Source organism: Octopus bimaculoides, chromosome 7 (genome assembly GCF_046866305.1).
Source record: "Octopus bimaculoides isolate indiv1 chromosome 7, ASM4686630v1, whole genome shotgun sequence".
In the NCBI taxonomy this organism is placed as follows: domain Eukaryota; kingdom Metazoa; phylum Mollusca; class Cephalopoda; order Octopoda; family Octopodidae; genus Octopus; species Octopus bimaculoides.
Genome location: NC_142934.1, coordinates 33,990,211 through 34,008,428, shown reverse-complemented (window position 1 = coordinate 34,008,428; position 18,218 = coordinate 33,990,211). Strand labels below are relative to the sequence as shown.

The 18,218-nt window shown below is 37.1% G+C and overlaps 1 protein-coding gene across 1 annotated transcript in view; it reads left to right on the top strand.

Moving 5' to 3' along the window:
• Positions 1-9,309, top strand: part of LOC106870739 (DNA-directed RNA polymerase III subunit RPC1) — a 118,010-nt gene extending 108,701 nt beyond the window's left edge. The window contains exons 25-27 of the mRNA XM_089355137.1: positions 1,269-1,332; positions 5,757-5,827; positions 9,144-9,309. Of these exons, the coding sequence (XP_089211263.1) occupies positions 1,269-1,332; positions 5,757-5,827; positions 9,144-9,224 (216 nt within the window). The 3' untranslated portion in view covers positions 9,225-9,309. The remainder of the gene's footprint in view (positions 1-1,268; positions 1,333-5,756; positions 5,828-9,143) is intronic.
• The last annotated feature ends 8,909 nt before the right edge of the window (positions 9,310-18,218 follow it).

Sequence of the window (18,218 nt, the reverse complement as noted above, 5' to 3'; positions counted from 1 at the left end):
AGCATGTGATTTGTGGAACTTGCAAATATTTTATTGAATGTATATATGTATATCCATCTATCCATCTATCCATGCATGCATGCACGCGCACACACACACACACACACACACACACACACTATTGGCCTTGTGATTAAAAAGTTCATTTCCTAAACACATTGTTTCAGCTTCAGGCTTACTGTGTGTCACCTTGACAAAAAGCATTGTGAATAAATTTGGTAGACAGCAACTAAAAAAAGCTGGTCATATAAATCTGTGTGTGTGTGTGAATCTTTGACTTGATATCACAAGATAGTTATAAATGAATGTCACCATCATACAAGAAGTGTCTCTCATTTTCAGTCTTCTGTTGAAGCATGTTTGACTGTGGGGAATTATTACCTTGCTTGGCATCAGAAACAGATGAAGGTTGGTAACAGGAAGGGCATCTGGAGCTGTAGTAAATCTGCCTCGATAAATTCCATCTGACTCGTACAAGCATAGGAGAGTGAATGTTAAAATGATGATGGCACAGTGGGTTTTGTACTGGTTCTGCCAACCAAATTCATTCACAAAGCATTTATTGGGCTGGGGGAATACATCAAGACACTTGACCAAAGGTGCCACACAGTGGGACCAAACTTGGAATTACACGGTTGTAAAACAAGCTTCTTAACCACACAACTATGCATTGAGGTATTGTGTGGTCATGTAATATTTTCACTATTCACTAGGTCTTTACCCATTACTATACTGCCAATGAAAATATTTGTTAATCATGCACGTACCTTTTTATAGTAGACTGTTATATAGTGAAAGCTTCGTTACTTACTATGCTGACAACACTCTACTTATCTAGCTATCTTTCACACACACACACACACACACACACACACACATACACACACACACTCTCTCTCTCTCTCTCACTGTATTTCTCTTTCAGTAACAACCTTCTTTTTTTTTTTTATGTTGAGTGGAAGGACGTTCATGGTAAACCAGGTTTGCCACACATTTTTGATTCAGAAAGCTGTTTACTCTCATTGTTAATTTTGTTACACAAACATGAATGTCACAAGCACTCATTTTCCTCTCCTGAGACCTGAGATCAAGCTAAAGCTAATTTCTAGTTCTTTTAAGTGAATGATTATTTCAACATAATTGTTTCCATATCACCTTCCTTCTGCTGGAGGCTTTATAAACAAAAACAAAATGTAAATTTTTCAGTTGTGTGTGTGTGTGTGTGCTTATGAAACAATAACTTTGAGTTTGTTTTTGTTCTTTTCTAGTTTGAAAAAACTGCTGATCATCTATTTGAAGCAGCTTTCCATGGACAAAAAGATGCCATCACAGGTTAGTTCTTGCCTTTTTTGTTGAACCTGATGTACTAGACACCTGCACAACTACAAACCTTTAATTAATCACATTTAAACCTCATCCTTAAATTGATGGGAGATTTTTTGTCACATTCAGCACTGTGCTGGGAATAGTTAAAGGCCTATGAAAATGAATTTTATGAGATAATATAATACAGCTTATTATATTCTTTTCTACTCTAAGCACAAGGCCCAACATTTTGGGGGAGGGGGTCAGTTGATTAGATTGACTCCAGTATGCAACTGGTACTTAATTTATCGATCCCGAAAGGATGAAAGGCAATTTGAATTCAGAACATAAAGATAAACAAAACGCTGCTAAGCATTTCGCAGAAACACCAATCATCTTGGTCCTTTGACAGCTCCACTGTGTGGCTCATTCCCATATCTTCCTGGATTTTCCTCTTCCTTAAGTTATATATAAGTCAAAAGTCTATAATTCATAAGTATGCCAGGCAAAATGCTTAATGGCATTTTGCCCATCTTAACATTCTGAGTTCAAATTCTGCTGAGGTTGGCTTTGCTTTTCAACTTTTCAGGGTCGATAAATGAAGTACCAGTGAAACATTGGAGTTGATTGACATGATTGACTAGTCCCCTCCCCCAAAATTTCAGGCCTTGTGCCTTCAGTAGAAAGGATTATTATTATCATTAATAATAATAATGTGGTGAGCTGGAAGAATTGTTAGCACACTGGGAAAAATGCTTAGTGACATGTTTATGTTCTGTATTCAAATTCCACCAAGGTTGACTGTCTTTGCCTTTCATCTTTCTAGGGTTGATAAAATAAGTACTAACTGAGAACTAGGGTTGATATAATTAATTTACCCCCTCCTCTGCAGTTACTGGCCTTGTACCAAAAATTTGAAACTATTATTATTTTTTAAATCATTAACTTACTGGGAAAAATGCTTAGTGTTATATTGTCTGTCTTTACCTTCTGAATTCAAATTCCACTGAGGTTGACTTTGCTGTTCATCTTTTGTGGGTTGATAAAATAAGTACAAGTGGAGCACTGGGGTCAATGTAATCAGCTAGCCCCTTCCCCAAAATTTCAGGTTTTGTGCCTATGGTAGAAAGGATTTATTATTATTATTCATGGTATGCACAAATGTGTTGCACTTAGAGTCAATGTCCTTGACACTGGGCCACAGCCAGTTTCCTTATATACCAAGAACCTTTCTTACAATCGTTGCTGTTCTCGATAGAGCAGATTTCTGTAGTTACAGCAATCTCAATAAGGAAACTACCAAGTCTGCTGGTGGTGGTACCTAGAACACCTATAGCTACTGGGATTACTTTTGTAGAAACCCTCCATAGTCATTGCATTTGACTACTACATTCATGTCTGCAGATATAGCCACATCTATGATGATGCACTTTTTTTCCCTTGTCCAGATCAATAATATCTGGTTGCATTGCTTGAAGTTTATGAACAGTTTGTACAGTAAAGTCCCATAAGACCTGAAACGGACTGTTTTCTGTTACACTCTCTAGTTGATGTTAGTATCATTTTCTGCCTGTTTCAAATCCTTTTGCCCTAGTATGTCCCAGTGTATGTCTTGGTCTCTCAGCTGTGTCTGCATCTTTTTTCCTTCTGTGACAAAGGACTACAGGAGCTTATATGCATAACAGATTCTACATTCTCATCACATACTCTGCACTTAGCACTTTTAACATGGGTTGCCCAGCTGGAGAGCTGCCTAGACTCCATTTGTCTGTTTTGGCATGGTTTCTATGGCTGGATGCCTTTGTTAATGCCAACCACTTTATAGAGGGTACTGGATGCTTTTATGTGACACCAGCACAGGTGCTTTACTTGTGTGGAACCTCAGGCAAGTGTCTTCTACTATAGCCCTAGGCCAACCAAAGACTAATGAATGGATTTGGAAGACAGAAACTAAAAGAAGCTAGTCAGATATATGTCTAATTTCCCATTTACTTTGCTTTTGTCTAACTTCTCTTTGCAGTATCCTTTCTGTTCAATCCTTAATACATACATGTAGTGCAACGTACACCCTGTTTGTTTACTGGATTGTAAAAAATATTCCTTCAATATTCTTGTTCCACTCTTAATTCTATCTCTACTCTTTCTCTATCTCCTTCCATCTCTACTCTTACTCTATCTCTTTCTCCACTCTTACTCTTTCCACCCTTGCTTGCCTCCCTTGCACCTTTCTCTTCTCTCTCTATCTCCCCTTCATACTCTCTCTCTCCCCATCTACTCTTACTGTCTCTTTCTCCATTCTTACCCTCTCATTCTGCCCTCGCTTGCCTACCATGTGACTGATGTCCCGCAAAGGCAAGAGCTGGCGGCCAAGGCAGACTGTCACCACACCCATGCACATTTTTTTTTTTTTCCTACAGAAAACTATGTTTCTGGTTACAGAGATTCTGAATCTGTAAAAAAATTGGCATTTCAAAATTACAATTTTACCACCCCATCCGCCCCCACCCCCAATTTCCTCATTTCTTTTTTCAGAACTTCTTTTGGTGAAATACGAGGAAAAATATGGAGATTATGATTCTGAAAAAAAGAATTTTTTTTTTAATTTTCAATTTTTCAAGAAAAAAATAAGTAACTCCCCCCACCCTCGCGAATGTACAGCATATACAGGATGTTTTAAAATCCTTTTGGTCATTGCGCATGTGTAGGGATTTTTCAACCTGCACATTAAATAAGCCTTCAAGCAGTCTTTCCACATGCCAGAAATAACAGCCAAATCTCCGAGAAACTCTTTTTGGCACACACCTACATACTTTGTAGGCATTCCTACACAAGAGTGCCCCCTCGACTTCTTTTCCTTGCATCTTTCAGAAAAATGGATATTTTTAAATAAAATTTCCTAAATATATGCTTCATATGGTGAAGATTCTGATTATATTGAAATTGAAATTCTGAAATGGCAATCTTTTTTAGAGACTTGGAGTCTCTGTAGCCAAAAACATAGGTTTTTGCAGAAGAAAAAGAAAACCAAAAGGTGTGTGGTGATTGTCCGCCTTGTCCACCTTTTTTTCTTATGTTGTATATAGCTGTAAGGCTTCATGCTATTATATATGTATAATATTTTGTCTGTTGTATGTATATAATGTCTTGTTTGTTTCTGTTTTAGTACACATTTACTAGCTTTTTCCCAGTAGCTTGATAAAAAGCACTGGTGCTGCAATATTGAGCAGTATCAATTGTAATTGGTGCAAAACTGTTATGATATCTTGCATCGTTGACTGATGAGGAAAACTCAGCTGCAAATATTCTGTGTATTGTGTCTTTGTCTAATTTCGTCTCTGTTAAGTTTTCATCTAGTTTCCCGTTTGCTCTGCTTTTGTTTAACTTCTCCTTGTTGTAGTCTTATCTAGGACCAACATTACTTAGTGTATCTCCTTTTTCATAAGACTGTTGATGATTTGAGGGTGGTTTGGCCATGATTTCTGACAAGTCAAGCGATCGTATAGAGAATCTCCCATTGTCACTGCTTTGTAGATTGCCACAATCTGTTATCCTTTGCTAAATCTATGTTAGGAAGATGACAGCTGATTTACTCCTTTTTATACCAAAGCTGTCTGAGACAGCTCTTGCTTCTATGATTACAAACTTTCTGCTTTAAAGTATTCTAAATTATAACTTTCCATTAAAATTTTCCGTTAATTTGTGTTCCAAACAAATAACAATTATTTTACTAAATTTTTCCTTATTTTCAAAATTAATTGCAATAAAGGTAGTAAATTTCAACAGGTTAAATATCATTTCAATCATAGAAAGATATTTAATTTGAAGTTTTAGGACTTGAAGTAATTATTGCCCACTCACTTCCGCCAAAATTGAAGAGAGGTTTGAAAGGTTTGTTGATTGGTTGTTATATTAAGCAGGTCAAGCAACTAATCTCTGGCTTGACAATGTTATTTGCTGTTTAGCTTTCAGCTAGTATGAGAGAGTAGACTCATGATAAAAAGCATTCCAGCCATGACCGTCAAAACTTCATTTCAAGTATCACATACCTTTGACAACACTATCTAATGCGTTCTTTCTTTTTAAGCTAGTACTTTGAATTGAAGGAGATTTGGCTGCTATTTCTAGCTGGTCAACAACCATGTAGAGGCTCCCTTGCTGGCTCAATATTCTTGGTAGTGGCAGTGATGGGGATGGTAGTAGTGATGATTGCAGTGGTGGTGATGATAATAGTAGAAGTGATGATGGTGATGTTTATAGTAGTAGTTGTGCATACTGGGTTGATTGCAGTTAGTCCTTTATTCCTTTATGTTTTTGTTGTTGTATTGACAGCAAGAGAAGGGTGTTTTTTTAGTAGCACAATATGTCTCTGCATGCAGCTAATGTGTGTTCAGTGTTGTACCTTGCCAAAGATGTCTGTATAATGTATATAATGTAACTTCTTGTCATTACAGGAGTCAGTGAATGTATCATTATGGGAATCCCAATGAGTATTGGAACTGGAATATTTAAACTACTTTACAGATATCCTTTTGATTATTTGAATTACATCAATTGGGCATGTCTTTGATTTCACGGTGTGTTTGTTTGTTTGTGTGTGTGTGTCTGTGTGTAAGACAGGGAGTTGGTAGGTAATGCATTATATTTTAGAATGTATTTGAAAGAGTGAAAATCTTGGATATAAAAGAATTAGGATGTATATATATATATATACGCACACACACACACATAGATATATAAATGTGAGTGTGTAGAGAGTGACAGACAAACATATAAATAGAAAGACAGATATACATTTCACACTTTGTACGCAATATTTGTATCCTTCTTTCTTACACATGCCCACTTATGCACACACACACACATATATATGTCTTAATTCTTTTATATCCAAGATTTTCCCACCGTTCCACTTATGCACACATACACACACACACACATATATATATATATATGTATGTGTGTGTGTGTGTATGTGTGCATAAGTGGAACGGTGGGAAAATCTTGGATATAAAAGAATTAAGACATATATATGTGTGTGTGTGTGCATAAGTGGGCATGTGTAAGAAAGAAGGATACAAATATTGCGTACAAAGTGTGAAATGTATATCTGTCTTTCTATTTATATGTTTGTCTGTCACTCTCTACACACTCACATTTATATATCTATGTGTGTGTGTGTGTGCGTATATATATATATATATATATATATATATATATATAGTGCAGTGAATAAACTGTCGTCTATATTACGCAAAAATGAAAATAGCACTGACATCTTATTTTAACAGATATATCTATCAAAATTACATAAAAATATCTTGAAATATTAAAGAGTAAATTTATTGGATCTTTTTTAAAACGGGGGCCACATTTTTCATTAATGAAACACTTTGAAACTTGGAACACTGGTAGAATGTGTCATATAAAACATCTTTTTCTCTTAGTCTTCTTAAAAAAAAAAGAAATCCCTAACTTATTCCATGTTAAAGTTGTCGTATTTCTGTAATTTCAACCAATCACTGACGTCCATTCAGCCGATATACATTAAGTGCCGACTACATAAACAAACGATTCTGAAACAATTCTATCGGTGATAGGGTTAGGGTTAGGGTAAAACAGCAAATTTAAAAAGAAAAAAGCAAATAAAACGAAGAAAAAAAAAAGAAAATGAAAAAAGCAAATTTAAAATGAAAAAAGCAAATAAAACGAAGCTATGGCTTAATCAGCCAAAGGAGTAAATGTAAACAACTGAATACTTGTCAGTGATTGGTTGAAATTATCGAAATAAGACAATTTTTTACATGAAATAAATTCGAATACAAAAATATTTTTCTGTTCTATAACACAAAATAGATAAGTATATGAAGTTTGAAAGTCTTTCGGTACCAAAAACACTACGTAAAACATTAGTGAAAAATGTGGCCCCCATTTTAAAAAAGATCCAATTTATTTAATAAAATCACCATTGAGTTCAACCACAGCTCCAGACAACTTTGAAATCTGTCTGTCTGTCACCCACCAATGGGAAAAACAACACCATAATGCAATTCACTCTTCCAGAAATTTGAAAATGACATGCGTACTGCTTGACACTCACGCTGGGAGCTCCAGTATGAATATTTCAGCATGTTTGGGTGTCAATCTGAGGACAGTGTAATCTAAGAACATGTACCAAGAGTGATAAAAGCCAAACATCCAGTCAACACCCTATGTCTGGCAACAGGACTCTGCACCATACCACACAAGCAGGAGAACCCAGTCATGGCTGTCAGACAATTTCTGCGACCACATCAGCCCTAACATCTGGCCAACTAATTTCCCAGACTGCAGCCCCCATGATTATTGTTTGGCACAGTTGAACAAGAGTCCAACAAAACTTCTTGTAACACCAAAGATGAACTGAAGGCAAGGATTATGGCAGCATTCACCAACTTAAACAAGGAGACCGTCCAGAAGAGTTGCAGGAGATTCTGAAGTTATCTGGAGGCCGTAGTTGAAGCCAATGGCCATTTTATTGAATGAATTCATTCTTTAGTATTTCAAGATATTTTTATGTAATTTTTGTAAATATATCTCTTAAAATGAGATGTCAGTGTTATTTTCATTTTTGTGCAATTTAGATGACAGTTTATTCACCACACCCTGTATATATATATATATATATATATATATATATATATATATATATATAATTATGATAATAATATTAGGGATAAAAATCCAAATTTACAGGTAAAAATTCAATTTAATTTAATTTATCAAAATTAAAATTAAATTAAATTTCACAATATATAAGATATAAATATATAATTTAGAGAAAAAACCCACAATTCTTGAATTCATCCATGAAAATCCACCGTCACATATAGAAAAATTTAATAAGTAAATACACTAAAAAGACCTATAATAAAAATACAAAGTAATAAATATTAAAATAATAAAACGACTACATGTGTTTCATAACCACATTTTCAAATAGAAAATAAAATAAAAATCAAATTGATTCAAAATAAATTGATCAAAAATCAATTCTATTCAAAAATATAGCTAATCTTTGGGTCAAAATACAATAATAATAATAATAATAATAAAATGAATGTATATATATCAACTATCAATAAATAACAAATGAATTTACTTAAAAATACTTATTTTACCAATAAATAAAAGAAAAACATTTAACAATATTACTGAAAATAAATGCAATACTTATCTTATCAAAGAGAACTCTGACTTATCCATTATAATAGTGTGCTGTCACTACTAACAGCTAGAAGCTGTTAGCTAAATCTGATAATCATTTTCAGCAAAAATAAGTGACTTTGCTATGGGTACATCACAGAATCAGTGACTCTATTCAAACTTACCTCTTTGGCAATTAGTCCTGTGTTTTGTTCAGTCAATTCATTTGTGAATTCATTCACCATGTTAGGCGACCTCTATAAAATCTCAACCCTGCTTCACCAATCTCTTTGCAACTGTAAATGTTACCACCACCCTACAACATACAATCACTGAACTATAAACCATAACAACATTGCAAACAGCGCTGCACATTGCGAGCCACTTCATCAGTAAAGCAAGTACTTTGACAAACTGAAGTAAAGAACTGTAGTAACATTGGAAACACATACCTGCACTAAACCCTGTCTAATGACACTGCAAGCATAACACCAACCACACTTCACCCATTAACTAAATTTCCCTCTAACGATACTGCAGATAAGATACCAACCGTACTCCACTCTTTAATTAAATCCCTCTAATTACATTACAGGCACTCAGCATAACAAAATGCTGTTTCTAAAAAGTTGTTTTACTCCTTAACTGATTCCACAGCCAGCCATCCACCTACCCCTATCAACCGAGCCCTTGTGTTTGATCTGGAAGAACTACACACCCCAGAGTCACAATTATGACACACAAACTTGTAGAATATTTATTTTCTGTTTTTTAATAAAGCCTTTTTTTCCCTAAAAAAAAACTAAAAAATGCAAATTTTTATTTATTTGTTTATTATTTTCTTAACCCTTTAGCATTTAAGCTGGTTATATCCAGCCCTGATATTCTACCTTGTTTTATGCTCAAACTGGCCAGGTTTGGCCTTTCACACTGACCTCAGCAATGTCATTTCAAAAAACTAAACAATCGCATCATTGAAATCTCAGAAGCTATGAAATAATGCAGGATTAATTCAAAACGATGTAAATAAATAAGCATTATATGTGACAGAATAATCTGAATGCTAAAGGGTTAAATCCGAAAACAAGGAATGGACGAGTGTTGTAATTTTTGTCTTTTGTATAATTTTAAAATCATTTTTATTTATTTATTTTTTACTTACTGGGTCTGAAGAAAGGACCAGTGCCCATTCTTTTTGTTTGTTTGTTTGTTTGTTTAATATTATTATAGGCACAGGTGTGGCTGTCTGGTAAGAAGTTTGCTTCCCAGCAATATGGTTTTGGGTTCAGTCCCAAAACCATATTGGGCAAATGTTTTCTACTGTAGCCCCAGACTGACTGATGCTATGTGAGTGGATTTGGTAAACAGAAACTCTATCTCTTACTCTCTCTCAGCTGTGTGAAAAAGTGTCACACCCTAGCAGTTGAGGGAACCTGTGGAAGAGGTAGACTCAGGAAGATCTGGGATGAGGTGGTGAAGCATGACCTTCGAACATTGGGCCTTACTGAGGCAATGACTAGTGACCAAGACCTTTGGAGATATGCTGTGCTTGAGAAGATGCAACAAGCCAAGTGAGACCATAGCCCGTGGCCTATGCCAGTGGGTGTAACCAGCCCACTTATGAGTACCCCTCATTCATTGGACAATAAACTTTGCTTGCGAAGACCTAGTGGGGCAAGTGAAATCAAATCAAAATCGCTGACGTGGCCTGATTGGCACTCATGTCAGTGGAACGTTAAAAGCACATCCGAGCGTGATCATTGGCAGGGACATAGATTGGCTCCTGTGCCAGTGGCACATAAAAAGCACCATTCAAACATGATCGTTGCCAGCTTCGCCTTACTGGCACATGTGCTGGTAGCACGTGAGAAACAACATTTGAGATTGGTCGTTGCTAGTGCTGCTGGGCTGGCACCCGTGCAGGAAACATGTAAAAAACACCTTTTGACCATGGTCATTGCCAGAACCACCTGACTGGCCCTTGTGCTGGTGGCATGTAAAAGCATCCACTGCACTCTTGGAGTGGTTAGTTTTAGGAAGGGCATCCAGCTGTAGAAACTTTGCCAGCTCAGATTGAGCCTGATGCAGCCTTCTGACTCATCAGTCCTCAGTCAAACCGTCCAACCCATGCCAGCATGGAAAGTGGACGTTAAACAACAATGATGATGAGGATACCATCATCATCATTTGGTGTCTGCTTTTCATGCTGGCATAGGCTACAGTTTGATTGGAATTGGTTAGCTGGTGAGCAGTACTATGTGCTAGTCTGATTTTGACTTGGTTTCTATGACTGGATGCCTTTCCTAATGCCAACCATTCCAAGAGTGTAGTGGGTGCCTTTAATGTGTTGCCAGCACAGGTGTTTCTACATGTCACTGGCACGGGTACTTATACATGTCACTGTCATGGGTGCTTTTATGTGTCACTAGCATGTATTAATATATGAAGTCTGATCAATAAGTATCCGGACTGTTGCCATAGTAACAAAACTAAAGCATGCAGAGTGAAGCTGCATGGTACAGATTGATCTTGAACTCTACTGTGCATGCACACTAAGTTTTAACATTCTAGCTCACTTCTGCTGTTTATAGTAGTGCTTGGAAGGAAGGTGTGTAGAGTGTGATCATTGCATTGGCGATGACAGAGAAAGTTGTCATGGTGATACCTGCTCAGAGGCCTATGCAAGGTTGCAGAAAGTGTATGGAGAGCAGTGTATGAGCCGCACACAAGTGTATGAATGGTTCAGACATTTCCAAGATGGCCAAAAAAATGTTGATATTGACAAACGTTCTGAGAGACCTGCAACCAGCAGAACTGAAAAAACATTGCAGATGTGTGTGCAGCTATGAGGGAAAATCATCGAATTACCATCTGTGAGTTATTAGAGGATGAGCAAGATTAGTTACAGTTGAATTCAGTCCTTTATCACTGAAGATTTGGGTATGAGACATATGTCTGCCAAGTTTGTGCCAAAACTGCTTTCAGCTGACCAAAAGGATATGGGGTTTTCAGTCACACAAGGTCTCCTTGATTGTGTTGAGAATGATGAAAACTTTTTGAAAACTTTGCATCGGCCTCTGAGCATGTATCACCAAGCTTTTGGCAAAATTTGATGCAGATTCTCTGCTCAACTTTCTCTGTCATGATCAATACAATGATCACACACTACACACGTTCCTTCCAAGCACTGCTGTAAACAGTGGAAGTGAGCTAGAATGGTAAAACTTAGTGCACATGCACAGCAGAGTTCAAAGTCAATCTGTGCCAAGCAGCTTCACTCTACGTGCTTTAGCTTCGTTACTATGGCAATAGTCCAGATACTTATTGATCAGACCACGTGTATATATATATATATATATATATATATATATATATATATATTAATACATAGCTGTATCTCTGTGTTTGTTCCCTATCACTGCTTGGCAACCAGTGTTGGTTTGTTTATGTCCCTGTAATTTAGCAGTTGAGTAGAATTCAGTAGAATAAGTACCAGGTTAAAAAAATAAATAAGTGCTGGGGTTTATTTGTTCAACCGAAACCCTTTAAGTTGGTACCCCAGCATGGCTACAATCTAATGACTGAAACAAGTGGCAGATGAAAGATTAAAAATATTAAGCTTTTTATTTTCAATTAATTTCTTTTGTTTCTACTTGCTGGGCCTGGAGTATGGAGCGATACTCATAACTTTTATGTACTTCTATAATTTTCAGTTTACTTATTCTTCTCACTTGCTGGGTCTGGAAGAAGGGGCAGTGCCCTTGGTTTTTGCAGGACCTCCAAGAGCAGTAATATTGATGTGTTTAATTGAAACTGTTGCTACTCCACACCTGTAGAGAAGATCTTAATAGGGGGAAGATTCCAGAGTTGTTGTTTAATCCCAAGATAAACTTGATCGAGTAAATATGTGATCAAAGACATTTTAGCTGTGACCATCTTTCTTTTTAGTGTATGTAAGATTATGTCCTTTGTTGTCTCCTTTTCTTAGAAGTGTTATTTCTAGCAGGTCAAACACCCGTGTAGAGACAGTAGAAGGTAAATTCCTGAGGAGATGGGTTTCACTGGAATAAAAGCTTGTTTAACTCCAAGTTAGCTAAGATCAAAGCCTCTCTATCTATGACCATCCCATCTTTTTCCTGTGTAAAGAATTCAGGACTACATTATGCACATCCTTTTCTAGGTGTTTGGCAGTTCTAGAGAGCACATAAAGGCATCTTCCTTGGTTTGAGTGAAATGTGTTAATAGATGGTAGTGATTTTTGGTAGTCATAGTCAACTCTACCTCAGTACACATGTAGCACCAATGAAAAATTCTTATGTGTGCATGTAATATTGAGTTAGCTTCCTCAGTACATAAGTACTGAGGAATTACAACTTTCCTACATCACATACAGCAGAGATGTAAATTCTTCAGTATGCATGTAGAACCAGTGAAGATTCCTCAACACATATGTAACACCAATGTAGCTTCATTAATGACATATAACTTCATTAATAATGTGTACCAATCATGTACATTTCCTGGTGTACATGTAATGCTGATGTAGCTTTCTGAATATGCATATAGGTTTCTCAATATGCTGGTTCACATGTAGTATTGATGTAACTTTGTTGGTACACATTTTGCACTGATGTAACTTTATTTCTACACATGTGCTGAAGTAACTCCCTCTGTGCACATACACCTGATATGGTTTTCTTGGCACACATTTAGCTCTGATTTAGCTTCATCTGTTCACACATAGCTCTGTGTAGTGAGGAGTTACATTGATACTACATGTGTATTGAGGAAGATACATCAGTATTACATGTAAATCGAAGAATTTACATCAGTACTATATGTGTGCTGAGGAAGTTACAGTATTTTACTCCTGCTAATGAGTGTGCCTCTACGTGCTCATTAAACCTGGTAGAAGTTGCAGCCAAGCCTCTCAGCTTTCATATATATATATATATATATATATATATATATATATATATATATATATATATATATATATATGTGTGTGTGTGTGTGTTTATGCGTATATATATATATATATATATATATATAGTACACATGTTGCACTGATCAAGTTTCCTTTGTACACATATAACACGCATGTATCACAGTTGTAAATTCATCAAAATGCATGTGGTACCAATATAACTTCTTCGATACACATGTAACACTGGTTTAGATTCTTCAGTACACATGTAACATTGTGAATATATATGTAAGACTGATGTAGCTTCCATAGCATGCATGTTGTCCTGATGTAGTTTCTCAGTATGCGTAGCTTCGTTTGTACGTGTGTAGCATCGATGTAACACCATCGGCTCACATGTAGCATCGATGTAGTTTCTGCAGTGCATATGCAGCACTAATGTAGCGTCGTTAGTACACGTAGCATTAATGTAACTTTCTAAGTGTACGTGTAACATTGATGTAGCATCATCTCTATATGAGTAGTAATGTTGTAACAACTTAATGTAACCCTGATTTAACATCTTTGGTATGCATGTAGTACTGATGATTCCTCAACATGTATGTAGCACCAATGTCGAACTGTAGAACTGTTGTAAATTCCTCTGCTCGTGTAGCACCAATGTAGCTTCCTCAATACGCATGTTGCATTAGAGTAGCTCTCCCAGTGTGCATATATTGTACTGATCTAAGTTTCTCAGGACAAATGTAGCACGGTTGTAGCTTCATCTGTATATATGTAGCTTCAATGTTACTTAGTACACATGTAACATTGATGTACCTTTCTCACTATGTATGTAGCAGTGAAGTAATTTTCTCAATATCAATGTATCAACTGATGCAGATGTTTCAGTGTGTATGTAACGTCCTAAACACCCATGTAATAAAAAGATAAAAATGTACACATACTTATATATGTCTTTATATCATTTACACATATATAAATATAACCATAAATACAATCAAAGAAGAAAAAATTCTAACGTACTATCTAGGAGTATTCTTGCTTCAGTTGTTATATTTATATGACATCTCTCCCTCTCCACATATCTCTCTCTCTCTCTCTTTCTTTCACACACACACATACACACTTAACGTCTGTATTTAGACTATTGGACTGACTGCAAGAGTAGATTGTGATGTGTGCACAAGAGATTAATGTCTGCGGCTAGATTGTAGGACTGGCACCAAGAGAAGATTGCGACGTGTGTGCAACTAACCGCTGGATTGGCAGCAAGGAAGATTGTTGAGTGAACTAAAAGTATTTCAACTTTTAGTTTCCCTCTTCTTCGTTTTGTGGTCGTCTTGACTTTACTTTCTCATCTCTTCCAAGACAGAGAGCCAGTTCTGGAGTTGATCCAACCAACTCTGTAACTACCATAGCGTATTTAGTATTGTGCTCAATCAAATGAAATCAATATTTTATTTTAGGAGGATTGTATTATCAAGTGTAGTGTTAGATATATGACAGAAAATTTGATGGGTGATCACAGATGTTCAACGTATCCTATTTAAAAGACACTAGGCGTGATTTGAGGGAAATTTGGTAACTATTTTTAGCAGGTCGAGTGACCAGGTAAAACCTCCTTCATAAGCTTGAATGTTAGGAAGTTCTGTGTGAGTTATATTAGTTGTCATGTAGATATTGGAAATCAATAGATTGTGTGTATTATTTCATATATTTCTCCCTATATTAGAGTTATGGGTACTGCCGAGTCGATAGTAATGAACTACTGTTTAAAGCATTAAAGGTTCAGTTCTTATCAACGGTGCAGTTACGAAAACGCCTTATGCCAACGTGCATTTGTCGCTTGTTTATCCCTCATCTCCAACCTTAACGTAATAGCTTCTCTTCTGATAATATCTTTCTTTCATTTACTAGCGTATCTAAAGTGTCTGCCACCCTAAGCGGCCCTTCCGTTTGCCGTCCCCGGACCCCACAAAGAAAAAAAACAACACATTGCCTACAGCAGATCCAAAAGCGCCAGGGTCGGACCGCTCCTAACGCCCCCCCCCCCCCGATACGCTAGTGCATTCACTCTCAAAATCTCATCTCCCTGGAATTTGCTTTTTGTTCATTTTTTCGCCCAACCAATAATTTGCAAGGGTTCAAACCAAACATAAAGAAAAATACTAACGGTGATTGTCCCCAGCAACTTAAATACTCAAACACTTTATGAGTGTGTGTGCAGGGTGGAGCAGATTGAGCTCACCGAGTATATCACTGGTATTTATTTCATTGACATGGAAGAATGAAAAGCAAAATCAAACCCTCAGATTTGGTAGGATTTGAAAAAAAGAATGCAGTGGGATATTTAATCAAACATGAATGTGCTCCATTATTCTTCACTGTAAGACTTATATTATTTGGAGTAAATTATTAAGCGTCATTTTATAACTAATTTAACCACTTTCTCTTCCAACCCACTTTTTCAGCATTCTCAAATCTCATCATCATTATCATCATACCCACCACCACCACCATCATCATCATCATCATCATCACATTACTACAATCATCATGGTCGTCGTCGTCATCATCACGACCACCATCACTCAAAACCACCATCATCGTAATCATCATTATCACTATCACCATACACATAACCACAACAACCCCCACCGCCCGGTCACCACCACTACCATCATCATCATCATCATCAACAACAACAACGCCATTCTAGTACGATCACCATCATGTCAACCCATATTTATTTTGTGTTGAGTTGATGAAATTATACAAAAGAAATAGCAACGACATCGAAATTAAAGACTTTCTTTATTTATAACTTCTTTTTAGCAAGATTGAAAGCTGCTCATTTCAATTGGCAAACTATGACAGAATTTGAAAAACGTCGCCACACATCGTCGTATTCATAGTCGATTGGAAATTTGATTGATTAACCAGTATAACCGCATTCAGTTTTGAAAAGATATTCATTGCTTTCCTCTGTCGCTGCATCTGTCTAATTTGGCTTTCGTATTCATTCGTTTAATATGCAATCATTTCATTCGTTTGTTCCATTGTCATTTCTGATGTATTCATCGATTCAGTCCACCGCCAGTTGTCATACAGTTATAACGTATTCATCAGTACAGCGCCGTGTGAACTGATAGCACTCAACTAAAGTGGGGTATTTGTATAGAACAAATTAGATGTAGCAAAGATATATTTTGCCATTTATCATAAAATTTAAGCAATGGAAAAATGTTACGATTGTTTTAATTTTAAAAAATTTTTGTTGCTCTTCTTATACTTTTGATTGAAAAGTTCACAGAAGCAAGGAAACATATTGTCTACGTTGAGCAGGGATAGCAAACTTTGTATATCATTGATGCCGTTCGCCGATCCCAGCTCTAAGTAGACTGTTGTATTCCTCTCGGGAGACTCGCAGAGATAACACAACGAGTTGTACAATTTAATTATTACATTTATTATTCAATTACATACAAAGAACGCACTCACCGAAAGTTCGATGTTAATAAACAAGAGTCATGTCCGCCATATATATCAATGACATTTTACTACCCCAGTCATTCAGAATAACAACGAAAACAAGGAACTCAGACGAACCACACTGAAACATGAGACGTCAGACGAATAAATCTAACAGTCCCTATAACACCTCCCCACTGAAATTGATGCTACACAAGAAGTATCAACAGCAAAGTCTCTCTTGGGTTTTACGGGTTCTCTTGGACCGTCTTGGGTTGTCTGGTCCATACTCTGGAACGGGTAGCATGGTCTTGGGTCTGGTTTGTCTTTGAGTTAGTGGCACAGTTTCCGAGATCTCCATCGGGTGATCTGTTGCAAATTGAAATACAGTGTTTTCTGCATCACCAGGTTCATTGTTTTCCTCAGTTGTGTACCGCGGTCGCAGCTGTTCCCAGTGTCGTCTCCACATCGGGCCATGAGGTATGACCTTGACGTTAAAGCAGCGAGTACCCAATGACTTCTTAATGATTGCTGGTACCCATCGGGGATCTTTGTCTCGGCGAGGTCCATAGTATAGTGCATACACAGGATCTCCGGCCTTTACTGCCTGATAACTTTAGCGACATCAGCCGAGCTTGGAGTCACCTGAGACTTATCTGCTTCCTTAGACTGTTTGCCTTGAGCAATGTGTGCTGGCGATGGCAGCAGAGAATCAATCCTTGTTCGTATCTGCCACTGATTCAAAAGTTCACTTGGAGAGAATCCACAGGATGTTGGTGTTCTCCGGTACTGCATCAAGAATTCTTGAAGTGCTCGTGTCGGCGGAAGAGAAGACTTCCTCAGAGCTTGTTTGAAGGTCTGCACCAAACGTTCCGTTGCTCCGTTGGTAGCTGGTTGGTAAGGTGCCCCTGTCAGGTGTGTGATCCCACGTTCTTTGCACCAGCTCTGGAACTCCTCAGACGTAAAAGTTGGTGCGTTATCGGTGACCAGTGTGTGAGGAAATCCGAAGTGCGCAAAGTCTTCCCCAAGCAGATTTAAAGTGGCTTTGGAGGACGTGGAGGAAGTAGGATGAATGCATGGGTACTTGGAATAAGCATCTGTGATCACCAGCCAATCGCTACCCATAAAATTTATTGCGTGGTCTAGGTGTAAGCGACTCCACGGCTTTTCTGGTAACATCCATGGGTGAACTGGAGGCTTAGATGGTTGCCTTTGATGTTCGTTACACGAATCACATCGTCGACTGGCTATCTCTATAGCAGCATCGATACCAGGCCAATAAACAACAGTTCTTGCTAGTTGTTTCATGCGTTCCATGCCAAAGTGTCCA